Source organism: Cucurbita pepo, chromosome LG16 (genome assembly GCF_002806865.2).
Source record: "Cucurbita pepo subsp. pepo cultivar mu-cu-16 chromosome LG16, ASM280686v2, whole genome shotgun sequence".
In the NCBI taxonomy this organism is placed as follows: Eukaryota; Viridiplantae; Streptophyta; class Magnoliopsida; order Cucurbitales; family Cucurbitaceae; genus Cucurbita; species Cucurbita pepo.
This window is the reverse complement of record NC_036653.1, coordinates 4583717-4607398: the sequence shown is the minus strand read 5'-3', so window position 1 is coordinate 4607398 and position 23682 is coordinate 4583717. Positions and strand designations below refer to the sequence as shown.

At 35.9% G+C, this 23682-nt stretch overlaps 2 protein-coding genes and 1 long non-coding RNA gene across 4 annotated transcripts; 1 reads left to right on the top strand and 2 right to left on the bottom strand.

Moving 5' to 3' along the window:
* Nucleotides 1-3530: 3530 nt before the first annotated feature.
* LOC111777690 (chaperone protein dnaJ 10) lies at nucleotides 3531-9262 on the bottom strand. 2 transcript variants are annotated; one of them, XM_023657409.1, is made up of 11 exons: nucleotides 8982-9262; nucleotides 8853-8881; nucleotides 8540-8645; nucleotides 8199-8258; nucleotides 8012-8094; nucleotides 7287-7452; nucleotides 7076-7205; nucleotides 5640-5798; nucleotides 5396-5568; nucleotides 3968-4048; nucleotides 3531-3872 (listed from the first exon to the last, which is right to left on the bottom strand). In XM_023657409.1, the coding sequence occupies exons 3-11, from the start codon at nucleotides 8624-8626 to the stop codon at nucleotides 3789-3791; spliced, it is 1023 nt and encodes a 340-aa protein (XP_023513177.1). In that variant the 5' UTR covers nucleotides 8627-8645; nucleotides 8853-8881; nucleotides 8982-9262; the 3' UTR covers nucleotides 3531-3788. The 2 variants fall into 2 exon arrangements, with proteins under 2 accessions (XP_023513177.1, XP_023513176.1); XM_023657408.1 differs by having other exon boundaries at nucleotides 8853-9262.
* Nucleotides 9263-9998: 736 nt separating this feature from the next.
* LOC111777906 lies at nucleotides 9999-12914 on the top strand. Its single transcript, XR_002812432.1, has 2 exons — nucleotides 9999-10252; nucleotides 12714-12914. It is a non-coding gene; the product is annotated as an uncharacterized LOC111777906 (long non-coding RNA).
* A 7826-nt stretch (nucleotides 12915-20740) lies between these two features.
* LOC111777831 (bZIP transcription factor 11-like) lies at nucleotides 20741-21874 on the bottom strand. The gene has a single exon (XM_023657553.1). The coding sequence runs from the start codon at nucleotides 21410-21412 to the stop codon at nucleotides 20951-20953; it is 462 nt and encodes a 153-aa protein (XP_023513321.1). The 5' UTR covers nucleotides 21413-21874; the 3' UTR covers nucleotides 20741-20950.
* Nucleotides 21875-23682: the final 1808 nt, after the last annotated feature.

The window sequence follows — 23682 nt, the reverse complement described above, 5'->3', positions numbered from 1 at the left end:
TGAAGAGGGGAACGAAACATTTTTTATAACCATGCAAAGAATCTGATTGTGAGATCCCGCATCGGTTGAAGAGGGGAACGAAACGTTTTTTTATAACAGTGCAAAGAATCTGATTGTGAGATCCCATGTCAGTTGAAGAGGGGGAACGAAACATTTTTTATAAAGTGCAAAGAATCTGATTGTGAGATCATACGTCGATTGAAGAGGGGAACAAATCATTTTTTATAACAGTGCAAAGAATCTAATTGTGAGATCCAATGTCGGTTGAAAAGGGGAATGAAACATTTTTTATAACAGTGTGGAAATCTGTCCCTAGTAGACAGTAGACGCATTTTAAAAATCATGAGGCTGACGACGTACGTAACGAGCCAAAGTGGACAATATTTTTTACCGGTGGGTTTGAGATATTACACTGATAACCTAAAAAATTCGATCAACCCAACATAATCTATATAGTTTGAGTTGAATTATAAATTTATTTTGATTGAATTTCGTTGAAATGAGTGAAAATTTTATGTATTGGGTTGGTTCAGTATTCTTATAAAACTGGATTGAGTTTGAACTAACTGAATTTATTTTTAATTTAACAATCCATATTTTTATTTTATAAATATTTATTTATTTTCAAAATATTGGGTCAATGAATCTTAATTAAAATTTTAAAAATAAATAAATAAATATATGTTTTACCGTGACGCTTAAGTAAATGAAGGGTATACGAATGAACCGAGACCACATCGAAACAAGAGCGATCCTAAGAATACGATAACTAAGAAATGCTTAAATATCTATACAAGTAATGTGCACTTCCCATTTCAGTGACTCGATCGTAAGAACTCCAAAGCTCAGTGTTGGGGTCTGTGACTATGAAAAATGTCAGGGCCACTAGATGTCGAATTCAACTTTCGAATCCTAGGCATGAGTCGTTATATTTACAAAAAGTTACCCGAACACTCCATTTCTTAAGATTTGCATGAAGTGATAATGGTCGGAAAACTAATTTAATAAATAAATAATAATAATAAAAAATAAATAAATATGTTACCGTTAATTAACTGGCAAATTACGTCACCACATTAAAATTTAAAAAATAAGCTTATTTAGGAAGTAAAGATAAATAATTTAGTGTATATTTCTTTCTTACCCCTCTTTGAATCCAATAATTGGGTCTCTTTGTGGGGTTGTTTTAGTAATTTAGGCAATATTCTCTTGAATATTATCTAAAATTAGTATTACTTTGTTACAGATGAAAAATATTTGAAGATTAATATTTATTGTTTTGTTTTACCCAAATGTATGGATATTTTGTTACCCTAAGTTTTTAAGAATGAAATTAATATAGGTATGGTACATAAATTTAGTCCTAAGTTTAGCAAATATTCTTTTTGTTACCGTCCAAATATTCAAATTCAATAATGTCACTATAAATACCTTACTTACCATTCTTTTACACTATCTTTACTTTTTATGTCGTAGAGCGGGACAACAATTGTGCTGCATTTGTTCTAATCCAGCGAACAAGTCAGTCGTGTGAAATTTAGACTGTGCAGACAATAGCGGTGTAAGCTCGAGTCTCGAGTCACAAATATTTTATAAAATGTGAGCGAAGAAATGCGTTGAACACAATTTTAAAGAAAGTAATGTTATAAGCTAAAAGCGAATAAACAACAATAACGACTTTGATAGCTAGTCACATCTTGATTTTGGTGACTGGTCATATACCCTATATTGACACAACATGAAAGCAAGTAAAAGGGGTTTGGAACGGGCAAGCGACCATGGACAACATGTCTTAGACAAGCATGATCGGGACATCCAACATACGCCCACAAACAACACGCCTTAGATAAACATGACCGTGCAGGAACGACCACTAGAATCCATAGTTGCTACCCACCGCGATTGACCACCACACTGAACACCGACGATGATGGACTAGTCATAGTGTCTTTTTTTATAGTGATTTTACACGAATCAAACTTCGAGAAAATGAAACCATACATATTTTGTTAAAATTTACTAAACTAATAAAAAGTAGATTTTAATAAAAGAAAATTTTAAATAAAAAAGAAAAGAAAATAGGGTTCACTAATCGAATTGACTTTTTATATATATATATATATATATATATATATATATTACCAACCATCCCCTTCACATCTTCAAGATTTGATCATCGATTTAAATTTAATTGTTCGGGCAAAATGGAGAGAAAAATTTCTGTTTAAATGAAGAACGAATAAAGAGTATAAAAAAATTTATCGTCACATAAATCAAAATGACGGAAATTGTATTCCGCTTTCCAGATTCTACTTTTTTACCTATAAAGGTTTCCACACTCTTATAAGGAATGCTTCATTCCCCTCTCTAACTATTGTAGGATCTCACAATCACTTCCGTCTATGATACCATTTGTAACAACTCAAACTCACCGCTAGCAGATATTGTCTACATTGGCGTATTACATATCGTTATCAGCTTCACGGTTTTAAAACGCGTCTAATGTCTATAATACCATTTGTAACAACTCAAACTCACCGCTAGCAGATATTGTCTGCATTGGCCCATTACATATCGTTCATTTGTAACAACTCAAACTCACCGCTAGCAGATATTGTCTGCATTGGCCCATTACATATCGTTATCAACTTCACGATTTTAAAACGCGTCTAATGTCTATGATACCATTTGTAACAACCCAAACTCACCGCTAGCAGATATTGTCTGCATTGACCCATTACATATCGTTATTGATCTCACGATTTTAAAACGCGTCTGCTAGAAAAAAGTTTCCACACTCTTATAAGGTTTCGTTTTCCTCTCCAACCAATGTGAAATCTCACCGAAGGTCAAAACATGAAGTTCATTGTTACTTATAATTATATCTATAAAATTTCGAGACTATAATTGTGAGAATGAAGAATGAAATTGTTAGATGAACACGACTCTCCACAATGGTATGATATTGTCCACTTTGAGCATAAACTCTCATAGCTTTGCTTTGGGCTTCCCAAAAAGCCTCACTCCAATGGAGATAGTATTCTTTGATTATAAACTCATGATCACTCCCTAAATTAACCGATGTGGGACCTTCATCCAACAGAAATAACCCATCTCCCGGCTTTGTAGCTTGAATCTTAGTTTTAAGTTCGACGCCTATAATTTTGGATTATCAAAAGTTTCAATTTGATCCTTATGATTTCAAAGATTTCACTAGCAACTTTCTCGAGTACCCCTAAGTTACCTTTTTAACATTATTTTTATAACCAAGGTCGGAACTTTTCTCCCTCCCCCTAGGACATTTGCACTTGCCCGAAGACTCAGACCCGAAAATCATCGAGTTTTTGGTATTAAGCTAAACCTCTGACCTCTAACCTCTAAGCCGGTATGACCAAGAGACCCCAAGTCAATGTAAACAAGGTCGCCACTAATCGATAACAATGTATTAAGGGTTTAGAATAGAACTCAAAGCTAAACTCGAAAGACGCGACTAAAACTAAAGGGACCAAATCGAAATATTTAGAAGTTACTCAAGAAATCGAAATATTTCATCTCCTTCAATAAATAAATAAACAATGATTCAGAACCCCAACTCACTCTCCTATGACTTATTTACAAGAACAAGAGCAGATTGTAAGCTAGAAATTACAAAGCAGGAAAAAAAAAATGCAGGAATTCTCAAGAACAGCATACAAAAAATGAAGAACATTCATTGAATTCAAATATATAGAATCAAAAAGAACATCATCAGATCAGAGAAGACTGACAGTTTCCATGGAAGTGTGAGCTCATGAAGTTGAAGAAGCAACAGCAATTGATTTACCATTTTCATGCCTCAGGCTGTTCTCTCTGCTGTAAGCTGACTTTGCACCCTGAAAAGTTAGCAATACATGGGTTAATCAACGTGCACGTAATAATGAAACCGAGTCGGTCTCAAATGGAAGACTTTCTTATGGCTCGCTCTTACTTGGAATACCGCTCCTAACTTCTTCAGAGCTCTGGCTCGTAGCTTCAGTACGTCTTTCGACACACTGGGGTCTCTAATAACCTGATACAGAAAAGAGAGTTCTGGTGAATCGACCTGACTCCGAAGTTTATGTCATGTTAAGGCGTAAACAAGGACAGACTACTCGTTTTCTTATAAAACGAACTGGGAGTTCATTCACGTCGTGTTTATTTTCGTGGCTATCTTGCCCATCTCTTCCTTTTTTCGGGGAGGGGGGTGTTGAGATGAGAACGGGAACTAGTTTCTACTTTCAATATAATGTGAGAATACTAAGGATGATGATTTTCCAATCTGCATAAGAGGTCGTGTGACTGGTGAACGATGATTTCCTAGTTAAGACGAGAATAGAAACTAGTTTCTACTTTCTATATATGTTTTCTAATTTATGTACGAGCTCGGGTGACCGGTAAACGACGATTTCCTAGTTAAGATGTGAATGAGAACTAGTTTCTACTATGCTGAAGTTGATGATTTTCTAATCTACATAAGAGATCGAGTGGCTAGTAAACGACGATTTCCTAGTTAAATATGAGAATGGAAACTAGTTTCTACTTTCTATATATGTTTTCCAATCTACGTATGAGCTCGGGTGACCGGTAAACAACGATTTCCTAGTTAAGATGAGAATGGTAACTAGTTTCTACAGAAGGGCTCGGGTGACTAATAAACAACGATTTCGTGGTAAAGATGAAAACGGAAACTAGTTTCTACTTTCTATATATGTTTTCCAATCCACGTAGGAGCTTGGGTGACCAGTAAACGACGATTTCCTAGTTAAGATGAGAATGGAAACTAGTTTCTACTGATATATGTTTTCCTGTCTACGTACGAGCTCGGGTGACCGGTAAATGACGATTTCTTAGTTAAGATGAGAATGGGAACTGGTTTCTACTTTCTATGTATATGAGAATACTAAAGTTGATGACTTTCCAATCTACATAAGAGCTTGGGCGACTGATAAACAACGCGTTCTTAGTTTAGGGGAGAACGGAAACTAGTTTCTACTTTCTATATATGTTTTCCAATCTACATAAGAGCTCGGGTGACTGATAAACAACGAGTTCTTAGTTTAGGTGAGAACGGAAACTAGTTTCTACTTTCTCTATATGTTTTCCAATCTACATAAGAGCTCGGGTGACTGATAAACAACAAGTTCTTAGTTTAGGGGAGAACGGAAACTAGTTTCTACTTTCTATATATGTTTCCAATCTATGTAAGTGCTCGGGTGATCGGTAAACGATGATTTCCTAGTTCTTGTTTATGTAAAATCATAACCTCGGGTAAGTTTAAGTGCAAAATATAAAATCAACCTCATAATCCTGACTTTAACAGTGCTGGCCTGGGCAATGGTAGTTTAACTTAAAGAGAAAGTATGATATTGTGACTTACTACAGAGCAGACACGTGACAGAGTAGATTCGATGTCGACCACATTAATCTGCCAAAGTGAGTTAAGAACAGCATCTTTCTTCTCTTCAATGGCTTTTGCCAGGTTCTCGTCTCGGTTATCTCCTTCGTTCAGCCGCTTCAACTCTTCCTGTAATTGAATCAAAGAAACAGCACCTAAACAGAAGTGCAATGGTTAGGATCGAAATCGAATGTTCGAAAGCTTTATAAACAAGAGAGAAGATTACCTGAAGCTGCCATCACTTGTGATTTTATCTGGTGTCCTTTATCTCGCACCCACTCGGCTAAAAACGGCACTTTCATATAACGTCTGTCCCTCCCAAGTTCCTTCGCAGCTTTCCTTGTGTATATGTATCCAATGGTGTGCAGCATCGTCTCACCAAAAGCTGATTGCAAATAGCTTGTGGGTAATTTGTAGCTAAAAACGCTAGCAGACATTGTCTTCTTTGGGCTTTCCCTTCTAAGCTACCCCTCAAAGTTATAAAACACGTATACTAGAGAGATGTTTCCACACCTTTATAAGAAATGTTCTGTTCCCCTCTCCAACCGATGTGGGATCTCACAATCCACCCCTCTTGGGGCCCAGCGTCCTTGCTAACACACCGTCTTGGTGTCTGGCTCTGATACCATTTGTAACAACCTAAGCCCACCGCTAGCAAATATTGTTCTCTTTGGGTTTTCCATTCTGGGCTTCCCCTCAAGGTTTTAAAACGCGTCTACTAGGGAGATGTTTCCACACCTTTATAAGAAATGTTTCGTTCCCCTCTCCAACCGATGTGGGATCTCACAATCCACCCCTCTTGGGGCCCAGCATCCTCGCTAACACACCGTCTTGGTGTCTGGCTCTGATACCATTTGTAACAACCTAAGCCCACAGCTAGCAAATATTGTTCTCTTTGGGTTTTCCATTCTGGGCTTCCCCTCAAGGTTTTAAAACGCGTCTACTAGGGAGATGTTTCCACACCTTTATAAGAAATGTTTCGTTCCCCTCTCCAACCAATGTGGGATCTCACAATCCACCCCTCTTAGGGCCCAGCGTCCTCGCTAACACACCGTCTTGGTGTTTGGCTCTGATACCATTTGTAACAGCCTAAGCCCAGCATTGTTCTCTTTGGGTTTTCCCTTCTGAACTTCCCCTCAAGGTTTTAAAACGCGTCTACTAGGGAGATGTTTCCACACATTTATAAGAAATGTTTCGTTCCCCTCTCCAACCGATGTGGGATCTCACAATCCACCCCTCTTGGGGCCCAGCGTCCTCGCTAACATACCGTCTTGGTGTTTGGCTCTGATACCATTTATAACAGCCTAAGCCCACAGTTAGCAGATATTGTTCTCTTTAGGCNATGTGGGATCTCACAATCCACCCCTCTTGGGGCCCAGCGTCCTCGCTAACATACCGTCTTGGTGTTTGGCTCTGATACCATTTATAACAGCCTAAGCCCACAGTTAGCAGATATTGTTCTCTTTAGGCTTCCCCTCAAGGTTTTAAAACGCGTCTACTAGAGAAAGGTTTCCACACTCGTATAAGAAATGTTTCGTTCCACTCTCCAACCGATGTGGGATCTCACAAAAAGGCATATAATGAATTTGTTCCCCAAGCATTATAGAACTTGCCTAAACTAGAACGTTTTTATAGAGAAACATATATAATGGTTATACATACCAGCATTGGAGAGTCGTCGTGCTTCTGAACTTGCCCATGTCACAAACTCATCAACCCGACCATCAACATATGGTTGGAGGTGATCTTTCAAAATGTTTGCAAGCTTTTCTTCCCTTTCCTTTTGAAATATCTACATTTTTTACGAGTATGGGTAAATGCCATGGCAAAAGTCTGATTTTACATCTGCATCATTGAAGGAAAAGAAGCATACCTTTAGCTTTTCCTGAATTTTTTGCCTGCGTATCTCGGGGTCTTGTGCATCTTCCTCAATCTCCAAAGTTGATAGAACAGCCAAAGCAAGCTGACCAACATACTCTTCAAAGAACTCACTTCCGAACAGCATACCGAACACAGCTGCAGGGTCTACCATGGTGTCCCTAAAAAAACACGGGGAATAAGATCAGAGCCGCTAGCATCACTTGCGACGAATAAAACTTAAAAGACTAGAATTGTTTCTTCAGTAAGTAATTAACAATACACGGTTGCATATTTAAGTCATCTGCAAAGGATTCTACCTATCGCTCAGTGGGAATTACGTTACAAGGCAGCCCTTGGGACTTATCCATCACAAGGACTTAGCCAACAACACGTGCCTTTGGGGGCCAAAAGGCCCCCCAGCTGGTCAACAAAAAGCAACGTCACTATGAACGCTTGGCTGCTACAAGCTAGTTATCCTGTGGTAACTTCTCTAACACCTCTAGCTTCAAATTCCAAAGGTCTAAAGGATCGATAGCTCATCGCTTAAGCTTTTAGGTTTATCGGTAGTTTGATATGGTATTAGAGCCAAATGCCCTTTACTCAAATCTTTGAAATTTTATTTTCTCATCTCAATTTATGTCGATAGTCACTAAGTCCCGTTCTAGTTTTCAAACCTATAATTAAGAGAGCGTGTTAACCTATTAGTTTAAACTTTCTATCTCAGTTAAAGAAACATACTGTTGTACTCCTGCCTTCCCATACTTGTCGTACGCTTCACGCTTCTCGGGATCGCTCAATACCTGATAAGCCTCTCCCAGTACCTTCACAAGGACAAATACAAGCAATTGCATAACGAATCGCATATCCGGCTTGCTGTTTGGCAATAAAACTAACAGACTAAACAGGGTTAGGAACTTCAGTTCACCTGAAAATTTTCCGCCGCTTTCGGGTCTCCTTGATTTTTATCGGGATGGACTAGCCTTGCCTGAAAAATAGACATCAAGGTTATGAAATGTTCCACTCCCAACACTAACAAAGTTCCCACCCTAAGGTACCCATGCCAAGACTCGGGATGTCGTCGAGGCTCCCAAAGACTAGCCGGGTGGACCAAGAATGATGCAAAGAATGAACCATTACAGAAAAATAAACCATCAACAAAGCTTCTTATCCAGATCATAATATGAAATGCAGCTAAGAATCTAAGACTAAGAGGCAACTTAACAGAACAATGAAATTCATTGATCATCATAGCCATGGATAAATCACCTTAACGTAGTATGCCTTCTTAATTTCTGCAGAGGAGGCATCGAATTTGACACCCAATACATCATAATAACCAGTCTCCTTCACCATATCTTTTGAATCTCAATGCCTTTCAACGAAATAGACCAAATTAGTCACATGGGTGAAGAACAAACAATCTATATAAGATCTGAAATGGGAAAGAAAGATCAAACCTAACCAAATAGAAATAAATGAAGAACAATCATTAATAATTATGATCATAATCAACAAGAACAAGGGCATCCAAGAACATCAGAACGAAATCAAACGAAAAAGGGAAATAGAGGCCACTTACGAGGTATTGATGGAATCCGATCCGGCGACCTGAAATTGAGAAACAAATGATAGAGATGAGGAAAAAGAGAAAAGGGTTTGAAGGAGGAGATGTAAAATAGCGGGAAAACACGGCGGCGATTCGGATTACAGCGACGGAGGAAGAATCGGAGAAGATGCCCTGCCAACGAAGCTATGGATGGGACGGTGGGAAAGTGGGAAATCGGCTGAAACGCGTCGGAATCTCTTAAACGGACAATAATTTGGAGTAAAACTTGCTTAATTGAGATGATTTGATGGGTTTTTTTACGTGGTTCCAAGGAATTCGTTGGCTTTCCGACACGATTTTTGTCTCGGTGAGTATGTTCCGACGTGTCGTTCATCCTCGAGTTTCTTCCTTCCTCCAAGTGTCGTCTCGTGAAAATTTCTCATCCGTTCAATTCATTCATACCAAATTTAATAATTTGTTTATATATTATAAATAATTTATTAATTACTTTGAAATATGTTAAGATTTATATCAAATATATATATATATATATTTATTTACTATACAATTATATATATACCTAAATTAATAAATTAATAACTTGAATAATTTATTTATATATTAACTTTTAGTAGGCTATTAATTTATTAAATTGAACCGAATAACTCGAATTTATAATTAAATTTAAAAAATATATTTATTTACGATACAATTATATATATATATACCGCATTTTTATTTAATTTCATAATTTTTTTTATAAACTATTCTTTAACCACTAATAAAAATATTTTTTAATTATTTGAGAGGTATTTTAAATAAATATTAAACTTGAGCTATAAATTTTAATTAAATGTTTAATATGTAAATAAATATTTTATAAACGAATATTTTAGTTTTATTATAAAAAAATTATAATTAAATGTTTAAAATGTTTAATAGGATTCAAATCATCTGTCATAATATATTATAATAATTAGTTATGGAATATATTTTATATATTCGTAATCCGTTAATATTATTTTATTTTATTTTATTGTTTGGGTAGTTTATATTTTCGTTCGTATAAATTGGTAGCTTGTATTATATTTAACTTGTGAACCGTTTTGATTTACCTTTGTTTGTTGCACTTTCAATCTTAATTCTATTTCTCATTTTGACACCATTATACGAACACTCCTATTTCTCGAGTGATATCTAGTAATTCACTTGCCCTTTGGCTGCGTACCCACACATGAAGATAGATTCATGGGTTGATTGTGAAGTTGGATCTGGCATTGGATTGTTTTGTGCAAAACTCGTGGATTCACATGTGCTTCGTGTTTGGCGACTCGTGTCTTGCATGCGAAGTGTTTGTTGAAATGCTTGTGAGAGATTTTTATGTTCAATTGGAGTTTGTGACTTATGGGTTGGCTGAATATGACTGGTTTCTGGTAAGGAAGCTCATTAGGAGTGGTTTCTGTCGTGCATATCATCTGCTAGTTGCATTTATTTACTTTGTTATTGGTTAGTAGATGACTAGAATTTACTCTGTTGTTAGCCTCTCTCTGGTTTGATCATTTGACAGAAGGCTTTCTGTAGCCTCTGATGTACTCTCAAAAGAGCATTACCTTTTCTCTTAAACTTTTAGAGCTGGTTGAGGTTACGAGGAAGACTTCGTTCCCTCCTTCGATCGATATAGGACCTCACAATCTACCCATTTGAGGGCTTAGCGTCCTCGTTGGCACACCTCACGGAACCTTGCTTTGATACCATTTGTAATAACCCAAGTCCACTTATAGTAGATATTGTCCGCTTTGGTCTATTGCATATCGCTGTTAGCTTCATAGTTTTAAAACACGTCTATTAGGGAGAGGTTTCCACACTCTTATAAGGAATGTATCATTCCCTTCTCCAACCGATGTGAGATCTCATAATCCACCCTCCTTGAAGGCCTAGTGTACCACATGGAACCTGGCTTTGATACCATTTGTAATAGTCCAAGCCCATTGATAACAGATATTATTCGCTTTTGCTCGTTACAAATCGTCGTCAGCCGCACGATTCTAAAACGCATCTACTAGGGAGAGGTTTTCAAACCCTTATAAGGAATGTTTCATTCTCTTCTCCAACCGATGTGGGATCTCACAATCCATCCCCTTGAGGGCCTAGCGTCTTCACTGGCACACCACACGGAACTTGGCTCTTATACTATTTGTAACAGCTCAAGCCCATTGATAATAGATATTGTTCGCTTTTGTCCGTTACAAGTCGTCGTTGGCCTCATAATTTTAAAACGCATCTGCTAGGAAGAGGTTTCCACACCCTTATAAGGGATGCTTCATTCCCTTCTCCAACCAATGTGGGATCTCACAATCTATGCCCTTGAAGGCCTAGCGTTCTCACTGGCATACCGCACGGAACTTGGCTCTGATACCATTTGTAACCGCCCAAGCCCACTGGTTATTGTCCGCTTTTGCCTGTTATATATCGCCGTCAGTTTCATAATTTTAAAACGAGTCTATTAAGGAGAGGTTTCCACACTCTTCTAAGGAACTGTTTATTCCCCTCTCCACCCGAGGTGGGATCTGACAGACCTTCTTGATGAGGTAGAGCATTTGAAAGGAACTGAGGAGTTTTTTTTAGAACTATTCCAGTTGAAACTGACAAATCTGCTATGTAGAAATTTGATAGGGCGATACCAATCAAAGTGAGCATTGTTTGCTCTAATGTCTTAAGCTTCTTGGCTAGTGATTGTAGGAGCGGGAAGTGACATCATCCCACTGCTAATAGATATTGTTTTCTTTTGACTTTTCATTTCGGGTTTCCCCTCAAAATTTTAAAATGCGTCTACTAGGGAAAGGTTTTCACACCCTTATAAATTATGCTTTGTTCTTCTCTCCAACCGATGTAGGATCTCACAATCCACCTCCCTTCGGGGTCCAGTCTTCTTGCTGGCACTCGTCCCTTCTTCAATCAGTGTGGGACTTCCCAACCCACCCCTCATCAGGGCTCAGCCTTCTCGCTAACACATCACTCGGTGTCTGGCTCTGATACCATTTGCAAAAATCCAAGCTCATCGTTAGCAGATATTATCCTCTTTAAGCTTTTCCTTCCAGACTTTCCCTCAAGATTTTAAAACGCGTCTACTAGGGAGAGGTTTCCACACCCTTATAAAGAATGATTCGTTTCCTCTCCAACCAATGTGGGATCACACAATCCACCCCCCTCGAGGCCCAGCATCGTTGCTGGCACACCATCTCGTGTCCACCCCTTTCGAGACTCAACCTCCTCGCTGGCACATCGCCCGATGTCTAGCTTTGATACCACTTGAACAGTCCAAGCCCACTGTAAACAAATATAGTTCTCTTCGAGTTTTTCCTTCCAGGTTTTCCTTCAAGTTTTTTAGAACGTATCTAATAGAGAGAGGTTTTCACACCCTTACAAAGAATATTCCGTTCTCTTCTCCAACCGATGTGAGATCTCACAGAGAATTACAAGAATACTGTTGCACCCGGTGACTGATAACTTTATGCAACTATTTACTCCCATGTCATTTCCTTTCTAGCTTATACTTCATGGTACTTTGCGGACACTCTATTGATTCCACGCTAGATTGTGATTCAAAATATACTATTGAATCTAGTGGTTGATTACTTTATGCAACTAGTTCATCTTGTTCATACGCACATGCTCGAACCTCCAAAACACCACTGAATCTAGTGGCTGATTGCTTTCGCTCGTAGCACGCGCTTCAGTTGACCATAATCTGTGGATCTATTCCTTATGATCTTGTATCTATACATCTAGAATCCAACTTTTCTTTATTCTAAGAGGAATTTACTTCCAAGATCTCTAGTTGCCATTGAAAGCATAACTTGTAGTACAAGTATTGAATCTTTCCTACTCTTGCAGGCTACTTTGATGCAGACATAAGGGCACTGCTACCCTCAGATGCTCACATGACAAGCCATGGATTATGGACAAAGGTTTCTTTACAGCCCAAAGTTTTGGTTTTGGAGATTCCCCCTCAAAACCATTGCACTACAGAGCATATGTTCTTTTTAAATCTTTACGAAAGACTTGTTTATCACTATCTCTACCAAGAGTGACCCACTTATTTGTGTCTTGTAGGTTCATGTACTAAAAGCATCATTTTAAAGGTAACCCCATGACTAGTTTTTGTTTCCGAAAAGGTTTCGAACACTGTCGTGAGTTGCGAAAATTGAGGTCGTATGACTTATTCTATGTATAGTTCAGGTCCACTGTTAGTAGATATTGTCCGTTTTAGCTCGTTATGTGTCGTTGTCAGTCTTACGGTTTTAAAACGCGTCTACTAGGAAGAGGTTTCCACGTCCTTATAAGGAGACACGTCTACTAGAGAGAGGTTTCCGCACCATTGTAAGGAAACGGGTTTACTAGGGAGAGGTTTCCACACCTTTATAAGGAATGTTTCGTTTTTTCTCTCCAACTGATGTGAGTTCTCACAATCCACCCCCTTCAGGACCTAGCATCCTCGTTGGTAGACCACCTGGTGTCTGGCTCTGATACCATTTGTAACAACTCAAATCCACTACTGGCAGATATTGTCTACTTTTGCCCGTTATGTATCGTCGTCAGCCTCTAAACGCGTCTGTTAGGGAGAGGTTTCCACACCCTTATAAGATATGTTTCGTTCTCCTTTCCAACCAATGTGGAATCTCACAATCCACCCTTTTTGAAGACCCAGCATCCTCACTGGCACACCACCTGGTGTTTGGCTCTTATACCATTTGTAATAGCAAGTCCATCCTCTTTGGGTACCCAACGTTCTTGTTGGCACACGGCCTAGTGTCTGGCTCTGATACCATTTGTAACAGCTCAAATCCACCGCTAGTAGATAGCATTTGCTTTGGCCCGTTACGTATCCTCATCAGCCTCTAAACGCGTCTATTAGGGAGAGATTTCCACACCCTTATAAGAAATGTTTCGTTCTCCTCTCCAACCAAAGTGGGATCTCACACTCTACCTATCTCGATTTGATTAGCAGAACGATAAGGTTCATAGATTCACAAATGCTCGAAGTGTTCGAAATCATTTTGAAAACGTGAAGATTAGAGTAGTAAAATAAGCGTAAAGATTAAACTAATCAACTTTCTTTTTCTTCCATTAACTTTATGAAATCTTACTTTAAGAGATATTATAAAGCCTGAGAAAAGAAAACCCCTTCAACTTCTAAGCAACACCATCAGTAATGCCCATATGACTTCATTTGTCCCATTAAAATATCTCAAACGACAAGATTGTTGGTCCCAATACACATGATGAAGCCATTAAGAAGAGAGCATGGCCAACCACATGCCTCTCACCATTGTTGAACCATATTCTGATACCCAAAACTGATGCAGTTGGTAGCAGACCAAGCTTTTGTTCCTCCAAAATGAGTATCACATCAAAAGGGAAAGCTAAAAAATGGGTAAACAAAGAAGGTTTGGTTTTGGATTTGGCATGCTCTTTGCTTACTCTTTTATGTTATGGGCAAGCTGTTTGAAATTTGTTGCTTTATTTTTTTGAAAGTGGACCTGAGATTAGAAACCACCATGCCTAACTTGCTGTACCTCTCACCAATGGATATCAATCAACTTCCCCCTTTTTAACTTCATTAGAACGAGAGGTGTTGTGAGATCCCACATCGGTTGCAGAGAGAAACAAAGCCTTTCTTATAAGGGTGTGGAAACCTCTCACTAATAGACGCGTTTTAAAATTGTAAGGCTGACGGTGATACATAAGTGGTCAACCCAAAATTTTGGGTTTGTGATGTTACAGGTGTACGCGTGTTGTATTGGAAAAATCTTTTGGACCAACTCGAAATTTTGGATTCGTTGGATTAGTGACTTAAGCAACTCGAATAAAGTTCATGTGCACTCGATGATTGCCAGGTTTTGAGGTTCTTGATGAGGTTTGCAAGCTAAGAGAGTCTTTCTTTATATGATTTGAAACTTTCTCCTCGACAGTGATATCGAAACGTCGTTAAATTCTTAGATAATCAGCATTAACTCAATCCAACCCAAGCCAACCCTCTATTTTCAAGTTCGTTTTGGTTGAGTTGTTGGGATGTTTTTTTTTTTTTTTTTTAATTATTTAATACATCATTCTTATCCATGATATATGTTACATTAATAACTAATATCTCGTAAAGTTTAAATATCGAATATTTATAAGTCACAATGCATACTAACATAATTATACACGTTAAATATTTTAATTTTTTTGAAAATTAGGGTTGGATTGTATATAACCCTATTTTCGGGTTGGTCAGGTTGATCTGACAAAAAAAAATATCAATATGGATACCGAACCGAATTTTTCATTTTTCAAAAACTCAGCCCAACCCATACCGAATTTTTTTTTAACCTAACCCATCGTTTATGATTTGGGTTGCTTGTCTAATTTCTCTCGAATCTAATATTTTTGAGAAATTTCTCCAATTTTCTAATTCATAAAAGATTTTTTTTTTTTGTTTTTTTTTGTTTTTGGTATTTTTAAATGGCCACATGAAATATAAAAATTGATATTATATGTGAATGGATATTATCCAAGTGGCTAAATTATATTGAATGTTTTATGTAATTATCCAAAACTTTAATTTTAAAATTATTTAAAATTATTTAATATTTTCGAAGACATTATAATTATTTCTAAAAAAATATCCTTTTTTTTTAATTTTGTTAAAATACTAAATTTAATAAATATATTTTAATGAATATTAATATTAATTTCTACCTTAATTTGAAGTTAATTTTGATTAAAAAAAATGGTTAGTTAATAATATTTATTGAATAAATATATTCACATTTTATAATTTTTTTTACAATATAATTAAAATGTTGATCCTGAAAATATATAAAAATATCAACGAAAATGTCAACGTATAAAAAAGAATTTTATTATACTCTTTTTCATTTTGGTTCATATGCGGTCAAAATGTTCATTATAGTCCCTGTACTTTCAACGCTTTTCATTTGGTCTTTCTATATTATCTTTAGGGACTAAATAGTTAATTTTTTTAAAGTATTGGGACCAAAATGATAATTTTGAAAGTATAAGGACTAAAAGAAAATATTTAAACTTTTTTTAAAAAATCACTCTCCTTTTTTTCTAGTCTTTATTTTTTAAAATACTATTTTGGCTATTATACTTTTCACAATCAGTGGGGCGAATGCGCCCTGATAAAGTCATCGAAGACGATGACTAAATTAAGTGGGAGAGAATGTCACAATCTGCCATACGATTGTGCCTCGAGTAAGTCATCGAAGACGATGACTAAGTTAAGTGAGGGAGAATGTCACAACCATGCTATGAAGAGAGTAGGTTGTGACCTCACGTCGTGACAAGAAAAACGACGTCCCTCAAAAGACGCCCATTCGGCCACATGCAGGTCAATATAGAAGAGTGTTATGATGCATGGAACGATGCATCATCCAACACACCACTACGCGAAGTGGGCATTGAAGACAAGTTGAGACATAAACAAGACAGAGACATTGAATAGACATGAAGAGCAAAGATAGACTCGTTGAAGGTTCAATTTCAAACTATTCACCCGACTTTTAACAACTAAAATAGCCCTTTTTTAAAATATGAAGAATAAAATTATAATTTTAAAAGTATAAGGATTAAAAGATAAATATTTTATTTTATTTTATTTTTAAGGAGAAAAAATAGTAATTAAAAAAAAAAAACAAGGACTAAAATGATAATTTTTAAAAATTTATGGACTAAAAAGCAATATTTAAATCATATAAAAAAAATATCGCATCAAATCTTTTCTTTTCTTTTGGTCTTTACTTTTAAAAATGGGTTTTAAAGTAATAATTATGTGTTCCTCCCTTTTTCTTTTCTTTATTTCCATTAAATGACCATTTTTTTAAATGTTAAATAATTTAATTAATAAATTATTATAATATTAATTGATGCAAAAATGTTTTTCACATTAAATATTAATTTTCATTTTTAAATAAATTATTTGAAATTAAATAATACTATTATTTCTTATATAACATACATTTGATATATATATATATATATATGTATATATATATCATACACACCATATTACTACTTGAGTCGTTACGGATACACACAATTCGTTTTACATATTTAGAAAAAAAAAATGAATAGTTGAACTGACTAAGATATTAATAACCATATTTTCGTTGTCATATTGGAACTCGGTATAACTACAATTAACCAAATAAAATGTAACGTCTCGTGTTCAAGATTTGGAATCCGAATTCAGCACCTGATGGCCTCAACATTCCCTTGCATCCCTTGCGACATGGTCACGTTACTTGCTATGCGCTTTCGTGGACAATGTTGGCGTAAGCTTGAGGCTCAGGTCACGTTTGAGATAAATGTTTTAAAAACTGTGAGCGAGAAAGTACATTGAAAACAATATTAAAGAAAGAATTGTTATAAGCTAAAACGACTTTGATAGCATATAACCCAAGTATGAAGAATTGACAACTAGTCACATCTCCGTGTAATACATTTTGGAGCATTTTAGCCTTGGTGGGTGTAGACATGATTTTGGCAACCGGTCGCGGTCATACACCCCCATTTTGACACAACATGATTTTGGGGCATTTTAGTCTTGGACAAACGTGACCAGGACATCCAACATGCAACCATAGGTAACACGTTTTGGACAAACATGACCGTGACACTTAGCTTGGAGAAATCTTCCTTTCCGGTAGCTTAATCTTAAAATTTAACTTAGACCTCCTAATTTTTTTTTTTTTAAGAAACAAATGTATATGAGGGTAAAGCATGTTGAAAGAACTCGTGTTAATCTGTTGGAATATTATAAGCGACAAGTAGGTAACGTGGTCATGTCGTAGGAGAATATCGAGGCTATCACCTGTCAAATTCGGGTTTCATATTTTGATATGAATCTTGGACATAAGACGATATAATATCTCGATAATTTATTATTATTATTATTATTTAATTTTGTAATTTATCCTTGATTTTTTTATTACTTGATTCCCAGCTTTTGCTCAAGATATCATAAATTGGAGAAAGAATAGATCTAGAAATTCTATTATTAATGAAAAAAAAAAAAAAAAANTTTTTTTTTTTTTTTTTTTTTTTAAGGAAAAAAAAAACATTTTTTTTTTCAAAGCTCAAACTATTAAAATATTGCTACTTTTATGTATTCATTTATTTATTTATTACTTTTTTTTTTCTAGAAACTTCATACCAATTTGAAATAATCAGACGTTTGTGTGACGTTCGATTAAAAGAGTGATATGTTTATAACCCGAGATCAATTATGAAGATATGAAATTACCGCTTATACCAACAAAATGCACCTGAACTACGTGTATAATAATCCAAACCCGCTACTAGCTGATATTGTCTTGGCTTTCCCTTTCGAGTTTCCTCTCAACTTTTTTGCTAGGAAGAGGTTTCCACAGTCTTATAATAGGGAGAGATTTGCACACCCTTATAAAGAATGCTCGTTCCCCTCTCCAACCGATGCGAGATCTCACAATCCACCCTCCTTCGAGGCCCAACGTCCTTGTTGGCACACCCCCTTCGGAGCTTAGTCTCTTTGCTGACACATCGCTTAGTGTCTAACTTTGATACCATTTGTAACGGCTCAAGTCCATCGGTAGCAGATATTGTTCTCTTTGGGCTTCTTCTCAAGATTTTTTAAAACGCGTCTACTAGTGAGAAGTTTCCACACCCTTATAAAAAAAAAAAATTTGTTCCTCTCTCCAACCGATACTCGATCTCACACTATATGCTTGGCTTCCTCTTTATTGTGGGGAATCACCGCCCTTCCTCTAGCTTTTTAAGTCATCTCCCTCACTTTTGGAGGAACTGGGTCAGTAATTTCTATTACCTCGTAATCATTGTTAAGGTCAAACAATCAAACTGATTCGGTCTCACATCTTGAAATTATTGTCGTTAAAGTCAAACTATCGTTTGACTATAGCGTATGCAGTAGAAACGTCTTGAATTTTTTTGTTCGTAGAGTTATATATTATTGAGGGACGAAGAAGAAATGTTTACGGAATCTCGAAAAGGAATATTAGAAGAGTATTTATCGAAAATTGACAAGAATGGACCCAAACCAATGTGTTTGAATGTGAATTGAATCCTTCTTTACACACATATGGATTCAAATGTGACACATCTTTTTTTTTTTCTTATATATTTTTTATTTCATTAATGGTATTTTATTTTTAGAAAAATGAACGTTTCTGTACCGACCCAGATCCACTAGTCGCAGGTATTGTCCTCGTTGGGCTTTCCCTTTCGAGCTTCCGCTCAAGGCTTTAAAACGTGCTAAGGGACGGTTTCCACACCCTTATAAAACGTGTTTTGTTCTCCTCCTAGCGAACGTGGGACTTCAGTTTCTATTTTTAAAATTGCAATATTTTAAAAAATTTCAAATATATCGGTATAAATTTTGGATTTAAAAAAATACGCTTAAACTTTTAATAATGTTTTCAGACAATTTTTAACAAATTTCATTAATACCCTTCAATTTTTTAAAAAAATGTTCGTAAATATATTTGTACTATATTCCCAAAATACCCATGAAATTTTAATCGCATTAATATCGTTTACCTTTATAAAAAAAAAAATAGCGTCAATATATGGACGAAAACCGTCTATCGACACCTCATAAATTATTTCCAAAAACATACTACTAAGGATTATTATTTTTTAAGTTTTTAAAAATTTGAATTTTTTTAAAAGCTTAAGGGTATTTTTGGAACGTTTTTTTAGATCGATACTCTGTATTACATTTTTAGTCCTATATTTTTCAAAGCTCGATTGATTCATTATTTGATTCAAGTTTATCGAATAATTTCTTATAACTGATACTAAAAAGAGATAACTACGAGATTATCATAATTAATTTATCAAATTAAAATGTCACGTCCTTATCATTTAAGATATCTAAATTGATTCAGAATATCGTTCTTTTTAACTTTATTTCGATCCATTAAATTTATTTACTAGATTAATTTTCAAAAGGTGGTAAGACTTTCATTGAAATTAATCTTGAAATATAGAAATTAAAGAATATAATTGACTAAGAATAAAGTAACCCTAGCTTTTATTTTATTTTATTGTACCATTAATTACACATTCTTCATAAGTATTTTATTTTAAAATTTTATTAATTTATCTTTTTACGTACCATCGAAATAATATAATTTATTATCAATTTGAACATAGCTCAATGAATTAGACAATATTATTAATATAAATAATCATTTAATTCAGGATCCTGTCTGAAAGAAGGATTTAATAGGCAACTCGAACATACAGTTCAAATGAGTTGATAACAATCTTCTCGTTTAATAGGCTACCTAAATGTTTAAGTTGTATCTGGGTCGATGAGTTTAATTTGTTGGATGATGAAAGTCCCGGCTAATTTAGGGAATGGTCATGGGTTTATAATTAATGAATACTTTCTTCGTTGGTATGAGACCTTTCGGGAAGCCCAAAGCAAAGCCATGAGAGCTTATGCCGACAATATCATACCATTGTGAATAGTCGTCTAACATGGTATCAGAGTCATGCCCTAAACTTAGTTGTGCTAATAGATGGGTAAATCCTCAAATGTCGAATAAAGAACTCCAAAAGAAAAGGAATCATACTTTGTTCGAGGGGAGGTTGTTAGATGATGAAAGTCCCACATCGGCTAATTTAGGGAATGGTCGAGGGGAGGTGTGAGAGTTTATGTTCAAAGTGAACAATATCATACCATTGTGGAGAGTCGTGTTCGTCTAACATAATTATTCTTGGTTCAGAAGATTCTTGATATACAGTTTAAATGAGTCGATATCGGTCTCCTCATTAGTACGATACTGTTGAACCAGCCGCCAATAGATAAAAGTCGTTGCTACCTTAACGTTTAAGTTATGCTCGGGTCGACGAGATTAATATAACATATTCCATTACTTTAATCCATAAATTCTACAAAAGATAACACCTTAAATAACCCACATTTTTTCCCATTCTTATTAAAAAAAAAAAAAAAAAATTACAATTTTGACCCTAAGAACACTGCCCTTCTCTTTCTCTCTCCTTGTTTGGATGCCGAGAAAATTCATACCAGTAGAGAGAGAAAGAGAAGTCCCCAAATTTCAGTACTCCATAAGAGGCTGGCTCATAAAGAAAGCCATTTGGAGGGGATTAAAATCCCCTCCACCGCCGCCGCCGCCGCCGCCGTGGACACCGTAGGAATCATCACAAGCATCTTCAAAAACCCCATCAGACGGATTCAAGAAAGAAATGATTTCAGTCAAGGACTGGAGGCGATGACCAAGCTCAGCCGCCTGAGCTCTGAGAATGGAATTCTCAGCCTCCACGGCGGCGTAGTGTTGCGTTGTAACACCAAGATTAGCCACGATTTGTTGATTATCCTTCCTGAGCTGTGCCACCATCGCCATTAACTCATCCAAATGCTTTTGCTTCCTCATCCTCGATCTCCTCGCCGATTCCCGATTCGAAATCATTCTCTTCCTCTTCCTCTGTTCCATTAACGCCGCCAGTTCCCCTTCTTCCATGGATGAAGAAGTCGAAGATGTCCCACTAGAGGAAGCCATTAAAACGACAAACCCAACAACAAAAAAACAGAGCAAAACAGAGCAAAACAGAGCAATAACAGGACTAAGAACAGCGATTAATTTTTTTTTTTTTTTTTTTTAATGATTTGGATTATGGGGTGTTTTTTTTAAGGGGCCATATCATGAAACGTAGTAAAGAAAGTAAAGGAAAACAACAGAGAAGGATTGAACGAGGTGATGGCGGCGGAATGTGGAGATTATGATCATACAACCAGAACAGAGGATGGGTTCACTGAGAATTAGATGCATGAATTTCAAACATCAAGAACAGAGTATTGAACATCAAGAATGGAGGGTCTGTGAAGGGCAAAAATTATGAACACCCAGAAGAGAAAATCTCAGAATTCTGGGGAAGAAGAAGAAGAAGAAGAACCAGAAAAGCTTGAAAACAGAGAGGTTTCAGCAATGGCGATTAGGGAAGAAGGGAAGGGGGAAGAGGGTTTGAAGGGATTGGGGGGTAATTTATAGCAAAAAATAATATTTTTTTATTATTTTTATTATTTTTATTATAATTATTATTATTAGTAAATTGAGAAAAATAGATTAAAAAAAAAAAAAAGGAATCTGGTCAGTGAAAAGATGGATGGAAAAAGGTGACGGGACATGTGGGCCGTGTGGTTTGGGGAAGAGTTAAAAAGAGCTCCGTTTCTGTATACATACAGCTGTGAAGCAATCAAACTAAATTAATTAAATAATTCAGGGGTAAAATCGTCATTTCCTTTTTCCTTTTTTTTACCCGTTCTGCTAGTACGGTAGGTTCGAGTTGGGTTAGATTGAGTCGGCAAAACCTTTTCAATTAAACTAAAGTTTTCGTGTTATTTGGACTGTCGAGATGTTTTTCTATCATTATTATCAAGTGTTACATCAGTAACTAAATGTAATAGCTAAAACACACTGTTGGCCGATATTATCGACTTTTGTCCGTTATGTATCGTCGTCTGTCTATAAATTGCGAGAGGTACGAGAGAAGTTTCAACCCCTTTGTTGGGGGTCGGCGTCCTCGCGGTTCTAAAATTCGAGAGGTAGGGGAGAAGTTTCCACCTCTTATTAGGGCCAGTGTCCTTATTGACACACTGCTTAGTGTCCATCTCTGACACCGTTTGTAACGGCCGAAGCTCACTGCTAATAGATATTATCCGTTTTGACCCATTATATATCGTCGTCAGCCTCACAGTTTTAAAACGTGTCTCGTAGGGAAAGGTTTACATACAAGAATGTTTCGTTGCTCTCTCCAACCACATCAAAGTTCTTAACTACTCGACTTCTTAAAATATGTTCTAAAAAAAAAAGGCGAAAAAGAGCACAACGTTCCTAAAATTGTCCCAAACAAAACCCCACTTCATTCAAAGTTTTTCTAAATATACAATCATAACCACTCTCATTAAATCAACGTGCAATTACGTTACTACCCCTAAATGCTAAGAGCATTATTGGACCAACCTATTTCAATCACTTTAACCATCCCATCATGCTCGATGTCCCGTAATACTCAAACAGCCAATTTTATGTAGCTCAACTGGTTAAGATATGTCAACATGTTATACCCAATTGATATATAACATGTAACACTTCTATTTTAGAGGTCAAATGTTCGAATCTCTCAAATCTTACCTGTTCTGAATGAAGATATCAAATACTGACATTTTGATTGAAGATAAATGTCTTTTTATCGCTTATTTTATTTTAGTCCTTCAACTTTTAACCGTCCATATTTAATCATAATTTTAATAAAATTTTAATATAATAATTTATTGTTGTTTTTTTTTATTAAAAAAATGAGTTTTAATAAATAAATAAAAAAAAGTAATATTTATAGAAAATATACAAATAATAAATTGAGATGAAATATTAAAAAAAAAATCAAACTAAATTGTTATTTAAATTAATNGTGGCACGTGCATATGGTAGTTGCATGTTTAAATTCTTAGTCATAGGAGTATAGGACGCTTTTATTTCATTATTTAGATTATTCCATTGTCNGTCTTAGGCGGTTAAAAATGCAATTACTCCGACCCAGGTTTGTTTTCAGGGAAGCCTGTTCCCACGACACTCAAAGACTCGACTAGTCTTAGAGATTTCTTATCAACCCAATTACTGCCCGAAATTACCCATTTAAAGTGATCCACCCAAAATTATGTAACCAAAACGACTCTAAGAATACTGTTTACTGTAAAAATGATGGTAAATAAGTAAACGTCTTAATCGTTGAACTATATATATATATATATATATATATATATATATATATA

Bases quoted from the DNA above. Each gene is read 5' to 3' on its own strand.
- LOC111777690 (XM_023657408.1), bottom strand. From the start codon at position 8,626: ATGGTGAAGGAGACTGGTTATTATGATGTATTGGGTGTCAAATTCGAT. The intron at 8,259-8,539 runs GTGATTTATCCA...TCTATTTTTCAG, and splicing joins AGAAGGCATACTACGTTAAG to GCAAGGCTAGTCCATCCCGA. The intron at 7,206-7,286 runs GTATGCTTCTTT...TAAAAAATGTAG, and splicing joins AAATTCAGGAAAAGCTAAAG to ATATTTCAAAAGGAAAGGGA.
- LOC111777831 (XM_023657553.1), bottom strand. From the start codon at position 21,412: ATGGCTTCCTCTAGTGGGACATCTTCGACTTCTTCATCCATGGAAGAA.